A 16,277-nucleotide genomic window follows, 5' to 3' on the forward strand; every position below is an offset into this window, starting at 1 on the left:
GGAAATGGAATTGGTGCTGTTCTAATGCAAGATGAAAGACCCATTGCTTTTGAAAGTCGTCCAATCAAGGGAAAGTTTTTAAGCAAAGCTATTTATGAGAAGGAAATGTTGGCAATACTCCATGCACTTAAGAAATGGCTACCCTACCTAATGGGAAGACACTTCAAGGTAAAAACGGATCATGATAGCCTTAAATACTTTTTAGAACAAAGATTATCCTCTGAAGAGCAACAAAAGTGGGTCACAAAGATGTTGGGTTACGACTTTGAAATCATCTACAAAAAAGGGAAGCAAAATGTGGTGGCAGATGCACTCTCAAGAAAGGATGAGGATATGGAAGCATTGTTGTGTGCCATTTCTATTATCCAACCAGATTGGATAAACGAAGCAAAAGAGGAATGGAAGAATGACGAAGAAGTGTGGGCACTTATTCGAAAGCTACAACAAGATTCAAGTACTTCTGATACATTTAGCTGGAAAAATGATTCGTTATGGTACAAAGATCGCTTATACCTCTGTAAGAATTCCCAGCTAAAACAAAAGATTCTTATGGAATTGCACACTTCTCCCTTAGGAGGGCACTCAGGATTTTTAGAAACTTACCACAGGTTTAAGAAGGAATTTTTTTGGGATGGCCTTAAATCAGATATTCAAAAGTTTGTAGCGGAATGTTTGGTTTGCCAACAAAATAAAGTTGAAACAATTAAGACACCGGGTCTATTACAACCTTTATCCATTCCAAGCCAACGTTGGGAGGAGGTTTCAATGGATTTTATCACAGGTTTACCCAAGTCTGAGGGAAAGAGTGTCATCATGGTGGTAGTTGATAGACTTACCAAGTATGCACACTTTTGTGAATTATCACATCCATTTAAAGCCAGTATAGTTTCTACTGCATTTATGGAAACAGTTCAAAAGCTACATGGAAACCCAAAGATTATTGTAAGTGACAGAGATCCCATTTTCACTGGAAATTTTTGGACAGAATTATTTTCTTGTCTTGGTACTCAGTTAGCTCATAGCTCATCTTATCATCCTCAATCTGATGGGCAAACTGAGATAGTAAACAAATGTTTGGAAGGATATCTTCGTTGCTTTGTATATGATAAACAGACACAATGGGTCAAATGGTTGCCTCTGGCTGAATGGTGGTATAACACTTCCTTCCATACAGCAACAAAAATGACCCCATTTATGGCACTTTATGGGTACCAACCACCATCAATCACATCATATTTAAGAGAAAATTCTAAGGTTCAAGCAGCAGAACATCACATCGAACATCAACAACAAGTCCTCCAACTCTTAAAGGATAACCTCGTGTTGGCACAAAATAGAATGAAACAACAGGCATATCAACATCGCAGTGAAAGAAGTTTTGATGTAGGTGATTGGGTATTCCTACGGCTACAACCATATAAGCAAATGTCCCTAAAGCAAGCTAAGAAGGATAATAAATTATCACCAAAGTATTATGGTCCGTACAAGGTGTTGGAAAAGATTGGTACTATGGCATACAAATTGGAGCTTCCTGCAGCTTCTCGATTGCACCCAGTTTTCCATGTTTCATGTTTAAAGAAGGTTATAGGCGACAAGCTCCCAGTTCAAACAATATTGCCAGAACTTGACGAGGAAGGAAAAATTATATTGGAACCGGAAGCAGTCACAGAAACAAGAACTCGGCAGCTACGAAATCGATCAATTTCAGAGTATCTTATCAAGTGGAAGAACTTATCCGCTGAAGATTCCACATGGGAGGATGAGAATTTTATGCAGAAGTATCCAGAACTACTCAAGCGTTGACGACAACACTTTTTTTGAAGGAGAGGGGCATGTTGGGTCCCTATAATACTAGTGATTACCCCATTACTATTGTAGTTATACCCCTTATTTATATTGTTGTGCCCCTATTACCCACATATTGTTATTTCTGTGCCCCATAGAATCCCTCTATTATTATTTTTGTGGCTTTATATTATTATTGTTAGGTCGGCTGGATTATATTGTGACTCCTTAGACTCCTATATATAGAAAGGAGGTTTTGTCATTTGTATCATCCAAGAATTGTTCATTTATGTAATGTAAAGGAGGTTGCCCCCTCGAAGAGGCTGAATTCTGAGGCGTTGATCTTTCTTTTCTATCTTTTCTTGAGCTGGTTTCATAACAAGTTAGGTCACTCATAGGTAAAACCATAAAGGTTCAAGAGACAATATATAATATGCTAAAAGAACTACATTTTTCTTAGGGAGAAAATTCGGTGTATGACCCAATCAATATAAATTACAATCAAATGAAGGACAAGGAAACATACATGCATCAACATCAGTTAAGAAATTTTCTGGATGAAGCAACAAATAAAATGGCTTTTGAAGAAGTATAGGAGGTAATCCTACCAACATACTGTCAATATTTTGATCTATATGGTATTCAGAGGAGCAAGGATGATGATATGGAAATAGATCAAGAAAGAGAGTCAAGATCCAAGAAGTTCAAAGTGATAGAGATAAATGAGGATGATGATGAAGAGGGTGATATTGATAAAGCCCTCGCAGTGAGTGCAGGAACTATTGCAAATCCATCAAGTGAACCCATGAGAGCGAAAGGCTCACAAGTCATAGTGTAGCACATGCCCCAACATTCCATGTTCTCCTCTGTTGAGTCGCCTTCATAGTCTGATTAGAAAGAGGGACAAGATGGAGAAGTGGGACCCATGTAATAGTCCCTAGAAGAATTTAGTTATAAACTACGAGTCGTCCATTGTAAAATGTCTAGTGGTTTTCTATTACCAATAGTAGTTTAAGGTTAGGTACTAGGATGTTGTTCCTTATAAATAGGCTCCATTTTGTTGTAAAAGAAGAAGAGTGAAATTTTTTATTAAAAAATTGTGTCAAAAAAATTGAAATTTGTTGGGTATGTAATCTTGAGTTAGGATCAAAACTAGGATTCTACAATACATGAACGGTTGCAATTACATTCCTTTGTGTTTATGTAATTTTGATGTAATTTCAGTTTTGAAATTTCAGTTGAATACACATGAAATTATTCATGGCAATTTCGGTTGGAACATCTTGTTTTCAAATGTATGGTTATATGTTGTATATAATGAGAGAAATTAAATCAATATGATTTTAATCTTATTTATGTGATAAGAATTAGGATTTTATGAAGCATTTATTCTTCTTATTAATTATCACATGGGTTTTTTATTCTAAATTCAAGTTCACTTTATATCTATGTTAAATGGAAAGATTCTTAAGTGCCTAGTTATTGTTCTTTTCCTCTCATCAATTTCGTCAAATTTCCACCATAACCATAATTTGTATTCCAAACCCTAAGTGTATGAATGCCTCAACATTGAAAGAAGTCAAAGAAACAAAAACAATCGTACTTTTCTAAGATTCCATGTGTTTTTCATGTAACTTCTGAAAAAATAGATGAAAATTAATGAAGAAAATGAAGAAAAATCTAAACAAGAAATCTTATATGTTCCTAGCCTCTTCAATGTTTAGACAATGTCGTGTGACTTTAGGCCCCAACAAGAAGAGTGGCTCTACCACGGTTGGTTGGGAGTGCATAATTGTTTTATTTTATTTGTGATTCTCTTTAATTTATTATTAGTATTATGTGGAGGGATAGAGGTTAATTGATCTAAAATAGGACCTTTCACATTATCAATAACCTCTCAATACCTCACCTCGAGCTTTTGCAACCATTAAATTAAGCTCCTATGTCCCTAAATATCAATTTCCACAGCCACAAACTTTATCTTCTTTATTCACAATCTTCATTTTTTGTATCCATGAACTTTAGCTTCTATAGTTGACACTTATTAATTTCATTGAGTATCATGAGTTAATATAATCCATTGATTATTTGTTCATGTAAGCCCAATATGAGCCATCAAAAGATCTAAAAAAATTGCATCTAAATTGTGGACCAACAATTGTAAAGGAGACTAACGTTTTATGCCTCTCTAACTAATACTCCTATAACTAAAACTAGATAACTAAGTATCTACCCCTCACTTATCCATTTATTTCTAACAATGATCTAAAAGTAAATATCATCCAGAAAATCCAATAGTGTTTATATGCAACTCACAAACTACCATGATAAATTATAATACATGAAAAAATTTAGAATGAAATTATTTTATTGAAAGTCTTCCTTAAAAAAAGACATTTTAGGAAACAAAATTTCCGAAGTGTTACAAAATCTAGCATTTGCAAAACCCTTCAAAACCTAAATTCATGTAATCTTGGGCATAGAATATATGTACCAAAAATACCAACGAGAAGAATCAAATAAAATCAGAAGGAAGCAATGCCATAGGAAATCATATATTCATAACCATTTGCACTTTTGAATCATGATTGTAATTTTCGTGACCATGAAAGGTGAGCATCTAGTGTTTAGATTGGTAGAAAATATGATTCTCTTGGGAACGTTGAGTCCAAAATTTTAGACAACTAAACAAAAATATGAATTAGCAAAAAGAGGAGTGTTCTTACTTATTCAAATTTCAAATTGCCATTGTAAGTTCAAATGACATGCCATTGTAAGTTCAAATGAATGCATGTCCTTTGTATGATGTATGATAAAGGATTGATATATGGTAACATAGACACATATAGATACATAACGTTAAATAATGGTATTAGTGTGGGGTTTGATAACTTATGGGACTTTAATATCTGGAATTTCTATCTATTCAAATATTGGTTGCATTTCCAAGTTGAAGTGGTTGGATGAGATGGTTGGGAGGTAGATCTCACACTCTTCTCACCAAGCTACAAATAACCAAGTAATTCCTTTAAATTTAAAGTAAAACAATAATTTAATTTCCAATGAACTAAAATCAAAAACTTGTAAATCCCTTGTATCACACTCTCTTGTTATCCAAAAACCATACCATTTTGTGATAATATGATGGTAAGGAATGGTAATTCTTCTCCACCACAATAATTTCATTTCCAATAGACAAAAATCAAAAACTTACTTTTCAAAATATTAATCAATTAAAAATACTAAATGTAGATTCCTTATATCACACTCTATCCAAAACCTGGTAATATGGTGGGGAAGAACGGTAATTCTTCTCCACCACACATCTTCCATTCCCACAAATAAAATATTAACTTGCTATAAAGATAAAAAAGATAAACAAAAATAAATTCTCAAAAATAAATGCCCAAAAAAAAATTACGCTCTAATAAAATTGACTCCCTTCAAAACATAAAATAAGCACGCTTTACCGCCGAATTCAACGTCTCATTTTTAATAATAATAACAATAACTTCTTCCAACCAAACTTTTATATATATATATATATATATTATATATATTAATATATTTAATGGTAAAACAATAAGCATCTATGGCGTAAAAATCTAATTATCATAAGATACATTCCATTTTGTAACGTAATGTCAATTCCTCCAATGCAGAGACTGAAATAAAGAAAAGAAATGGGTTAATCCCTTCTAGTGAAGAAGAACTATCAAAACAGAAGACCAAATTACAAAGCAACAACATCTGCCACAAGATGGAAAAATCAGTTCCTGGAAAGCCTCGGCTATGGGCAGCTAGCCACGTCAATGCCTTTTGCTGCGGGACACTGTGCGAGGTAGCAACCGTCTATTTTTGCTCCCCACCAATTCAATGAAATATTGTTGTATCCCAAGCAGAAGTAAAGAAGGACTCCCATGAACGCCAATCCTGCGTCCAATCCTGCAGACATCACATAATTGTGACGCTTCCACCAGTCTTTCTTATATCTATAGAGTACAAAGCTGAAAATGAATCCCATGAGTATCCAGCTTGTATAATTCACTGCTGTAGCAGGGGGCATTATCCCCGTGGCTCCGATGAGAATAGGCATATTGATAAGCCTGATCCATTCTTTCTTAGGGTATGCCTTGTGAAACACCCACACTATGACTGGAGTTATTGCTCCTACTAAGAAAAACCAGTTGATTGCTCCATATTCACCAAGATTTCCAAAAATCCTCCTGGGTCCAACTAATCCCCATATTACAGAAGCGGAGTAGAAGACGTGATCGCCTGGACATGTCCATGGGCTGTCAGAGGGCAATACAGCAGTGTCGCAGATATGGGGAATGGAATGTATGATCCACCACGCTGTGCTTAAGTACACAATCCCTGAAATAACTGTGCCCACAATCTGCGCGCAAATTGAAGTAAAAGTTACTAGAAAGAAATAATGGCTGTAAACTTGCACTAAACATATATTTTTAGTTAATCTTGTAATAAATATAAATTTGATCGAATTTCGGAAAATTCTATTTTAGATTGATGAAACTTGTACTCTCTGCCCTGTCGAGGTATGCTTGGTACAAAATTAAATAGTTCCATGTTAAATACCTGTACCCAGAACATTGCTCTAGGAGGGATTTTCATATAATGACCTAGCTTAAAATCCCCCAAGAATGACAAGGCTTGCCGCATGCTTATATATCCATACGTTTTGAAGCAAACGCTTGCAACTGGTCTGCCTCGATAAACATAACCTATGATGTACTCCGTGATGATGTTCAGACCCGGCGTCTACTATGACAAACGCTATCCAAGGTTTAGTTTGACGCAAGATTGATGCTAGAGTATGCTCGACATGGTTTTGCTTGACGAAACAAAAGTCAATTTGCATGAATGACGCATAGACCTACCTGATTGGTAGTTGCAGTGATAACACCAATGGGTAATGTGAAGAAGAAGGCAATGCCACATGCCAGTATTACTCCCCACCATGGCAATTGAATCTGTTCACTGTAATATTCGCATGTAAAAATCGCTAAAGCTATAGTGCCGACGAGAATTCCAGTGAACCATAATTCTGGCACTTGCTTGTACTTTCTCATTAGTCTGGTGTGCACATCCAATTCCTGAAGTCTGAAAGCAGACAGGCTAAGCCTCCAAATATCCCTGCAACAAATTATAACCCATTATTGTCATTCTGAATGTTTTTCCATCCATGGAATCCTGATGAATTCAGGGAATGATAACATACTTTCCATGAAACAGGAGGAAGTGAACTAGTGTGGCACTTAATGCAGCGAACCCAACGCCATACGTAAAACCAAAGAATGCTGTAAGATGTATTGGTCCATTCTTCTCATAAACCTCGCGGTCGAGATGGAAGTTTGAATCAACGATTCCGGCGATGTCGTATGGTTGGCCAGTGGAGGTGAAGAGGCTGTCAGAGATGATTGGGAATGTCTTTGCATGATACAAGTTGAGCCAATATGTTAATGGCGTTATCACATACATTACAAGAAAAAATCCGACTGCAGTGTTGGCTACTGAAAACCAGGGAGTAGCAAGAGGGCTTCTCAGGTAAGAAGAAATGGTCGACCAATCTATCCCTAGGCAGCCAATGCCAAGGCCATATAGTCCTGAACCCAATTGATGTGCAAAAACAGAGTGCGGAAAGACCCAGCAAATCCATGACAGGGATGTCACCATGGGAAACAGATAGCCGGGGATTACATAATAGGCAAAACTACATGAAAGGACAATCATGAAAAACTGGTTTCGTGTAAGGCCTCCTTTGGGCCTCTCCTCCTTCTTATGAAGAGCTCTGCAATCAACAAAATTGAAACAAAATAACGCTTCTCGTTCATATGTTAATGAACGCTTATATTAATAAAATATCTGTAAACACCCACACACACATATATATATATATTCATCCAATCATATGAAATTAGACTCCTTGCCTGAACAGAGAAACCTGAACAAGCTTTGAAGGCCACCACATGGTAGGAGGTTCCACTAAATATTTTCTGAAGACCCCTGCCCATCCATACCCCAACATCTGCATATCTAAAACAGTAAGAAATATTGCAGACAACAACAAGCATCAGGGAATTTAACGAACCCTTCGAGCAGAAATGGTCAAAAGCTAACCTGGGTTGTCATGACAACGAGTAAAGAAACGAAAAAGGACAGCTTCCTCTGGTAGAAAATTTTGACAATATCGACAATGCCAATTGCATATACACCTCCTGACCCTGCATTGGCAAAGATTGTGATGAGAACATGCTCCTTTGTGTTAAATGGCCCCGGATTCAGCGAGAACTCCCATGTGCTGCCTGCAAAGAACTTTTTGTTGGTTATGGTTGCTGCCATTAGTCGGCCAAGAGGGAGGACTGCAACCTGAGCAGCGATTGAACTAATGGAGAGGGGTTCCCTTCTGTACCCAAGAAACTGATTTAGAAACGATAGGATAACGCAAGACAAAATTCCGAGAACCCACATCCTGAAAGTTAGGACGGGAATGGTTGGATCGTCGGTTGTAGGCACAGTGAGAGCCACCTGCTCGATCGGGGACTGGTCATCGAAATCTTCTTTGTTCCCAGTGAATGATATATGTCCCTCATCTCCATCGTTTCTGCTGCGGGACGATATATCTGCAAAAACAACCATTACAAAACTCCAATAAGCTTTCCATTGCTAAAATGCAGAAAATGTAATCACAGAGTCCCTACTTGAGAAATCAACGCCAACGCCAAACCGACAAAAAGAGAATGCTATGTACCATGTGAGGTCGGAATATATGCAGTCCTCATCTCTAATTGTCTGCAACTTTGATTTTCCATTTCTACTTGTCTGCGGCACTCAGTTATTTCCTGTACCCTTGAGACGATTTGGCAGTGGATTTGAGAGGGGGAAGACGATAATTAAGTAGTGGCTCCAGCCATGATAATTGCAAACATATATGATCCGGTGAGATTAATATTTCATAGCATTTATATTTTTATTTAGTATTTATTTTAAGAACATCAATCTGCATCCTATCAATAAATTGTAATTAATATAATCTTAAATTTAAAAATATAAAATTGAAATATAATCCTCGTACTATGTGAAACCTAAAAAATGATATTGAGTACAATTTTTTAAAAACATTTTTAAATATTTATTTATTCCTGTATGGATAAACATTTTTTATTAACTCGTAAAAAATGTATAGTTAATGCTTTTCTAGACTCACTTTAATCACATTAACTCCAACCAGATTTGTTAGTCACGAGAGCTAGGGAGAACAACCACTCAACCTTTACAAAATAACAAAAAAATTAATGACAAGAGGTCTAAAAAGACCTAGAGAATGAGAAGACAACTAGTATCCATTAAGGAGCATGACGAAAGCGAGGTGCATGACCGCAGTGCATCTAGACAGTGATGATCACCATGAGCATGGAAATCCACATTAGCTAAATGCCCCACCATCTAGTCTAGGCAATCGTTGATGTGTTAGTTCGTTTTGATAGATTCCAAACGGTCCAATATATTCCACTAGTTTTTTGTAGGCCATTGAGGAACGAAATGACTTCATTATGGTCATCATTCCTTTGTTGTCGCATTTCCTCCAACATTGCTACATTACACATCATCTAAGAGTCTAAAGTTTCATAGAAGGATGCTAGTCATAATGCCTCATGAAGGGGCTCACACTTGAGCCAACTCCCCATCAATCTTTGCCCTTCCAACCTCATCATCAACCACCACTCTTCTTTAACCACCCTATGCCGCCTATTGGCCACATAGCCTCATCCCTTCCCAAAACCTACCACATTGCCTCAGTATTATCGCACGTGCACTAGGCCATCCAACTCAAAACTCTGTTCAAGCACAAACATAGGACTCCCTCCCTTGAACCCTAGGCCATCTATGTCAAATGGGAAAATTAACAATATTACTCCTAGTTAGAATCTACAACTCCACCACCACCATTCGGCTACTGTAGTTATCTCAACTACCCAAGGGTTCCATTTTGCACATCCGTGAAACCCTGTTGACAGTGAATTTCCATGACTCACTGCACGATACACAAAAATTACAAAAAAAGGGAACTTGGGAAACATATCGCCCTATTCACCACATTCCACTAGAGAACAAATGATGTCCCACTCCAATAGACCACTCTTGGTAGTGAAACATAAACAGAACATAGAGAGACCCTAAACCACACTGCGAGACTTACTTGGATTCATTCACATGTTCTGGAGTCATTCACCAGGAACACCACTGCGTAGTGCAAATACATAGAAAACTCTAGATATTTCTAGCCCCCAAATCCCACATTGTGCATAAAGATTTTCGACAAAGGCACATTGAGAGCCATACCTTCTAACTGCAATAATCTGAAACAAAGGTACTAGGTGATCGATCGTGCATAGATTGGATGCCTGTGCATAGTCAATGTCATTTATGCCATCTACTCAATCTCCTATACCACAAAACCACCAAAAATGAAATGAGACAATCCTCTAGAGGTTATGTGAGTAAGCCCACTTCGAAATGCCTCTTGAATACCCTTTCCAAGACCCTTTTGTTTCACAACATAGCATAAGAAAATGTCCCTCATGGCCCCATGAGCGCTCATGTTACCTTTGATCCTCCACCCATCAAGATTTTTGTTATTTATTTTATTTATATTCAGAAATATTTATTTATTTATGGTCTATGTAAAAATATTAGAGCACAAATTGGAATTCAGAATGAATTTGATTACTAAACATTGATTTGAGAATGAGTACATAAAGAAACTAAGTTGAGCTTAGTTGTACATGCAATATCTTAAAGCTAACTTAAGCTAAGTTTTCTTTATGTTTTGTTAATGTGCACATGCACCACATGCAAGCACTAGAGTTAACTAACTAAAGGCAAGTGCACACCATGTGTAAGAACTCCATAGTTAACTAACTAAAGCTAAGTGCACACCACATATAAACACTTGAGTTAATTAAACAAAACCAAATATACATCACATGCAAGATCTAGAGTTAAATTGAAGCTAATTAATACTAACTTGATGTATATACACAAAGAGTCTGAAACAATTATTCATTTTCTATACTCACTTTTCTCATATTTTAACAGCAATGATTACAATTTAGTTCAAAACCAACAAAGTGATAATAATGTAGTTGCTTGATCCATGCAAATTTCACACATAAATTGTGAATTAAACTTGATTTTCATAGCAATTCCATTCAATTTTATTTATTTATTTTATTTAGATCATGAAGTAAAAAAAATTCAATGTTGGTAAAATTTAATAAATTCCATACCTAATCTTAATTTTAAAAAAAAAAAATAACCTTAGTACCCTTTATGGGAGACAAGTTAATGTAAAATACATTTTTTTAACAATTTTTTTTTTCTTATTGTTTATTTTATCCATTCTCATACATGCATAAATGAAATTTTCATTTATTTATGGTTTGCACTGTTCATTTATCTTTATACTCACTTTCTTTGAGTTCTAGTTAGAGAAGGAATGATGGGTAGTTGGTTTGGGATATGAAAGAAGTTAGTGACGTAATATTGGTAACAATGTGAAAGATGTTAGTTCTTAGGCTTTAGTATTTTTAATATTTATCTTAGGGTTTGTATATATAGGGTTAATTATTATTAGTATTTAGAACTATTGCTAACTATATAAATATTAACAACGAGATTATTTATATATTACTGTATAATTATTGTATTAATATTATAATAATTATACGAATTCCTAATATATATTAATTAATATTAATCAAAATTAATAATATTAATCAATATTATTTTTTATGATAATTAATAACTTTACAAATGATAGCAACTATATTCTTATATATTTATATATTTATGACTATTATATGAATTTTATTATAATAGTAGAAACTCGTAATAATATAAAACCTATGAGTAATACTATAAACCCGAGGAATTTATATCATAACCTAATGGATTATAAACCTAAAGAATCTATATTAAAAACTCGTTAATATTATAAACGCTATCAATAATATTATATGCTAAGAATATGAAACCTTAGATTACTAAACCCAAGGGATTGATAATATAAACCTAAGGAACTAATAACAACAAGGGATTAATATTAAAAACCTAAAAAACCAAAGTGATTAATAGTATAACCCAAGGTATATAAAACTGATGAGGGATACCCCTGCACATATCCACAGTATGCATAAAAATGCATAAACACATGAGTCCTAGGTATTTAACTCTCAAAGAAGTCAAAACATCACCCACACGTGGTTAAGGCACTCTTTTATCACTTCCTTTATATCGAAACCCAATCACTCTGCTAAAACCTCCTATCGGAACTTTAATCAACCTTTGAGCCTTCATATAAGACTTTATTGAAGTCTTCCATTAAACCTTCCTATCGGCGCCTTAAAACCCTTCATAACATTTGTTTATGACTATGAACCCCATATATATAACCTTTTCTTTTATGAACCATTTGTTATATATAATTAACACATGAAAACCCTTTATCAGTGCTATTTCCCTTATAACCCATTTACAAAGGAAAATACATGCAAACCAAACCTTTTCTGCTTTTGGTATCGTCTTGGCACACTTAACGAGGATCACCTTTATCGCTATCATAACCTTCCATTTCCATGGTCATTTTAACACACGAATCCATCTCCTCCAATATGTGATTAACACAATGGACATGAATCCATATAAGCTGCGGTTAATAAATCTTCGGGTCCACTCTTATCTCATACCCCAATACTCTTTACCCCAATCAAAATACACTATTAGTGGTTATTCCATAAGGAATGCACTAACACGGAAAATGAAATTTCGGTCGGCTTATTCCATAAGAAATGGAATAACATTATCGATACTTTGCTATCGTGATTCCATTTGACTTGCCAATATGTGGAAGTTATTTACAAAGTTAAGTCTCGCAAGTGTTAAAGTCAGTACTAAGAATGAGTGCAAAACATAGTCGGATTTAGATTCTGGACTTGAAAGTTGATACAAGTTGGTTTATTCCCTTAGTGGGTCCAAAAGGCATATCAGGTCGGTGGAAACCATTGCAACAAACACTGGAATGGGCCTTTGTAACCGACCGATTAAGATCGTGTGATTAATCGTCAACCGTCAGATTGTGAACCTGACCGATGGTCACAATTGAATCGCCCATCACATATCGGGAAAGCAGAGACCGAGTATATCGATTGATCGGAGGTTGGGCATTCATATCGCACAACACTGTGGAGCGACTGAAGGGTGGACCCGACGACACTTATAAGTGCCAGTAGATAAGCTTTGAAGTCTGCCATATATGTTTTAGGTAGAAGGTTAGTGTAATTCCTTTGTATTGTGTTAAAGGATTACGCTCAGTGTTTTAAAGCTTAAAACATGTTTTAACATCTTAGATAGTCAGATATCGGAGGTGGAAGCAATGTTGATATATATATGAGTAGTGCTGTGAAAGTCCCGATAGCGCTTGTGATAGAGGTACAGCCTCGAAATCTATGCAGAAGTCATATGCAAGAGAAAGGTATGTTTTGTGTAGTATTTCTTTTATAAGGAATTAAGCGTCGATGAGTTTTTATGTGTTAAAACCACACATAACCAATGTATCAAGAGAAAAGGTTGTATATATGCGTTGTATGAATGTTACAAGGGCTTTAAAAGTCCTGATATTTGAGTATTAATGGGAGGCTTTAACAAAGGGTTAACCAAATATTGTGAAGAGGTAGAAACTCCCGATAGGATGTCTAGGTGGGGTGATTGTGTTCTGATACAGAGGAACTGTTATAGAGGGCCTTAACCATTCATGGTTTGAAGTTTTGACTCCTTTGAAGAGTCAAACACCTAGGACAGATCCATTTTTGTAGATTCTTGCTATGATTGACAATGGTTTACCATGATTTACATTATCAACCAAAGGGAATAATAAAACCAAGGGATTATGAAGGCAAGGGAATAATATTAAACACATGGGACTACCATTATAAACTTCACGTCGAGTAAAGGAAAATATTAATACTAAAAATAATAATTATAAACCCAAATGAATAATAAACTGAAGGGAGTAATACTAAAACCCCCAGGGAATATGAACCCAAGGGAACAATATTAAGCCCAAGGGACTAATGTTATAAACCAATATTCGTAAACCCAAATATAAACAGTACAAACACTAAATTAAACATGTTTTATTTTCATGGTGAGACATTCTTTGTCAAAATGGGACATTCAAGCATGGGACTAATATTATAAACCCAACATTGGTAAACCCAAATATAAATATTACAAAAACTAAAATAAACATGGTTTATTTTGATGGTGAGAGAATTCTTGTCACAATGCGACATTCAACCATGATTGACCATGTTTGGCTATGATTGACAATGGTTTAGAATTATTGATATTATAAACCAAACGGAATAATGAACCTAAGGGATTGATATTATAAACCCAAATGAACAATAAACCCAAGGGATTAATACTAAAACCCCAATGAACAATAAATCCAAGGGATTAATACAAAAAGCCGAAGTGATTTTGAACCTAATGGAATAATATTAAACTGGAGGGGCTAATACTATAGACCCAATAATCGTAAACCCAAAAGTAAATACTACAAACATCAAAATAAACATGATTTATTTTGAAAGTGAGACAATCCTTTTCAGAATGTGAGAATCAGCCATCGTTGACCATGATTGATATTATAAACCTAAGGGAATAATAAACCCAAGGGATTGATAATATAAACCCAAAGGAACAATAAAACTTAGGGATTAATACTAAAACCCTAAGGGATTATGAGCCGAAGGGAATACTATTAAACCCATGGGACTAATATTATAAACCCAAATATCAATACTATGAACACTAAAATAAACATGGTTTATTTTGATGGTGAGACAATCCTTGTCACAATGCAACATTGAAACATGGTTGACTGTGGTTGGCTATGATTGACAATGGTTTACCATGATTGATATTATAAACCTAAGGGAATAGTAAAACCAACTTATTTACATTATAAACCCAAATGAATAATAAACCCAAGGGATTAATACTAAAACCCCAAGGGATTATGAACCCAAGGGAATAATATTAAGACCAAGGGACTAATATTATAAACCCAACATTAGTAAACGAAAATATAAATATTACAAAGACTAAAATAAACACGATTTATTCATGGTGAGACAATCCTTGTGACAATGTGACATTCAACCATGGTTGACTGTGATTGATATTATAAACATCAGGTAATAATAAACCCAAGCCATTGATATTATAAACCCAAATGAATAATAAATCCAAGGGATTAATACTAAAACCCCAATGGATTATGAATCGAAGGGAATAATATTAAGCCCAATGGACTAATATTATAAACCCAAATATAAATATTACAAATAGTAAAATAAACATCGTTTATCTCCATGGTTAGAAAATCCTTGTGACAATGTGACATTCAATCATTGTTGACCATGGTCGGCTATGATTGACAATGGTTTACCATGATTGATATTATAAACCTAAGGGAATAATAAACCCAAGGGATCAATATGAGAAACACAAAGGAATAATAAACCCAAGCAATTGATATTATAAACCCAAGGGATTAATACTAAAACCCCAAGGGATTATGAACCAAAGGGAATACTATTAAACAAAAGGGACTAATATTATAAACCCAAGGCAATAATAAACCCAAGGGATTGATATAATAAACCCAAAAGAATAATAAACCCATGGGATTATTATAAACCCACGGGATTAATACTAAAACCCCAAGGGATTGTGAACCCAAGGGAATAATATTAAACCCAAGGGACTAATATTATAAACCCAAATATAAATATTACAAATAGTAAAATAAACATCATTTATCTTCATGGTTAGAAAATCCTTGTGAAAATGTGACATTCAAGCATGGTTGAACATGGTTGGCTATGATGGACAATGGTTTACCATGATCGATATTATAAGCCTAAGGGAATAATAAACCCAAGGGATCAATATGGGAAACCGAAAGGAATAATAAAAGGAAGGGATTACTACTAGAACCACAAGGGATTATGAACCCAAGGGAATAATACTAAACCTAAGGGACCAATATTATAAACCCAACATATATAAACCCTAAGAAAAATATTATAAACATTGAAACAAACATGATGAACCATCATTGATTTTCATATTGAGACAATCCTTATGACAATTCCATGTTGGATCATGCTCAACATCGTAATAAACCATGTTTCACTTATGAAAAATAAACCTGAGTGATTGATATTGTAAACCCAAGTGATTGATACTAAAACCCTAAGGAATTATCAACGAAAAGGAATATTATTAAACAAAAGGGACTAATATTATAAACCCAAGGGATTGATATAATTAACCCAAAGTAATAATAAACCCAAGGGATTATTATTTATTTTCATGGTGGGACAATCCTTGTCACAATG

At 35.0% G+C, this 16,277-nt stretch overlaps 1 protein-coding gene across 1 annotated transcript; it reads right to left on the reverse strand.

The window, feature by feature from the left end:
• Nucleotides 1-5,575: 5,575 nt before the first annotated feature.
• On the reverse strand, nucleotides 5,576-8,588 carry LOC149194969 (oligopeptide transporter 7-like). Its single transcript, XM_089407856.1, has 7 exons — nucleotides 8,558-8,588; nucleotides 7,927-8,429; nucleotides 7,737-7,834; nucleotides 7,028-7,597; nucleotides 6,687-6,942; nucleotides 6,385-6,567; nucleotides 5,576-6,184 (listed from the first exon to the last, which is right to left on the reverse strand). The coding sequence occupies exons 1-7, from the start codon at nucleotides 8,586-8,588 to the stop codon at nucleotides 5,576-5,578; spliced, it is 2,250 nt and encodes a 749-aa protein (XP_089263982.1).
• Nucleotides 8,589-16,277: the final 7,689 nt, after the last annotated feature.

The sequence above is a fragment of the Pinus tabuliformis genome, chromosome 2_2 (genome assembly GCF_031772625.1).
Source record: "Pinus tabuliformis cultivar Carrire ecotype Pingquan chromosome 2_2, CPIR1, whole genome shotgun sequence".
In the NCBI taxonomy this organism is placed as follows: domain Eukaryota; kingdom Viridiplantae; phylum Streptophyta; class Pinopsida; order Pinales; family Pinaceae; genus Pinus; species Pinus tabuliformis.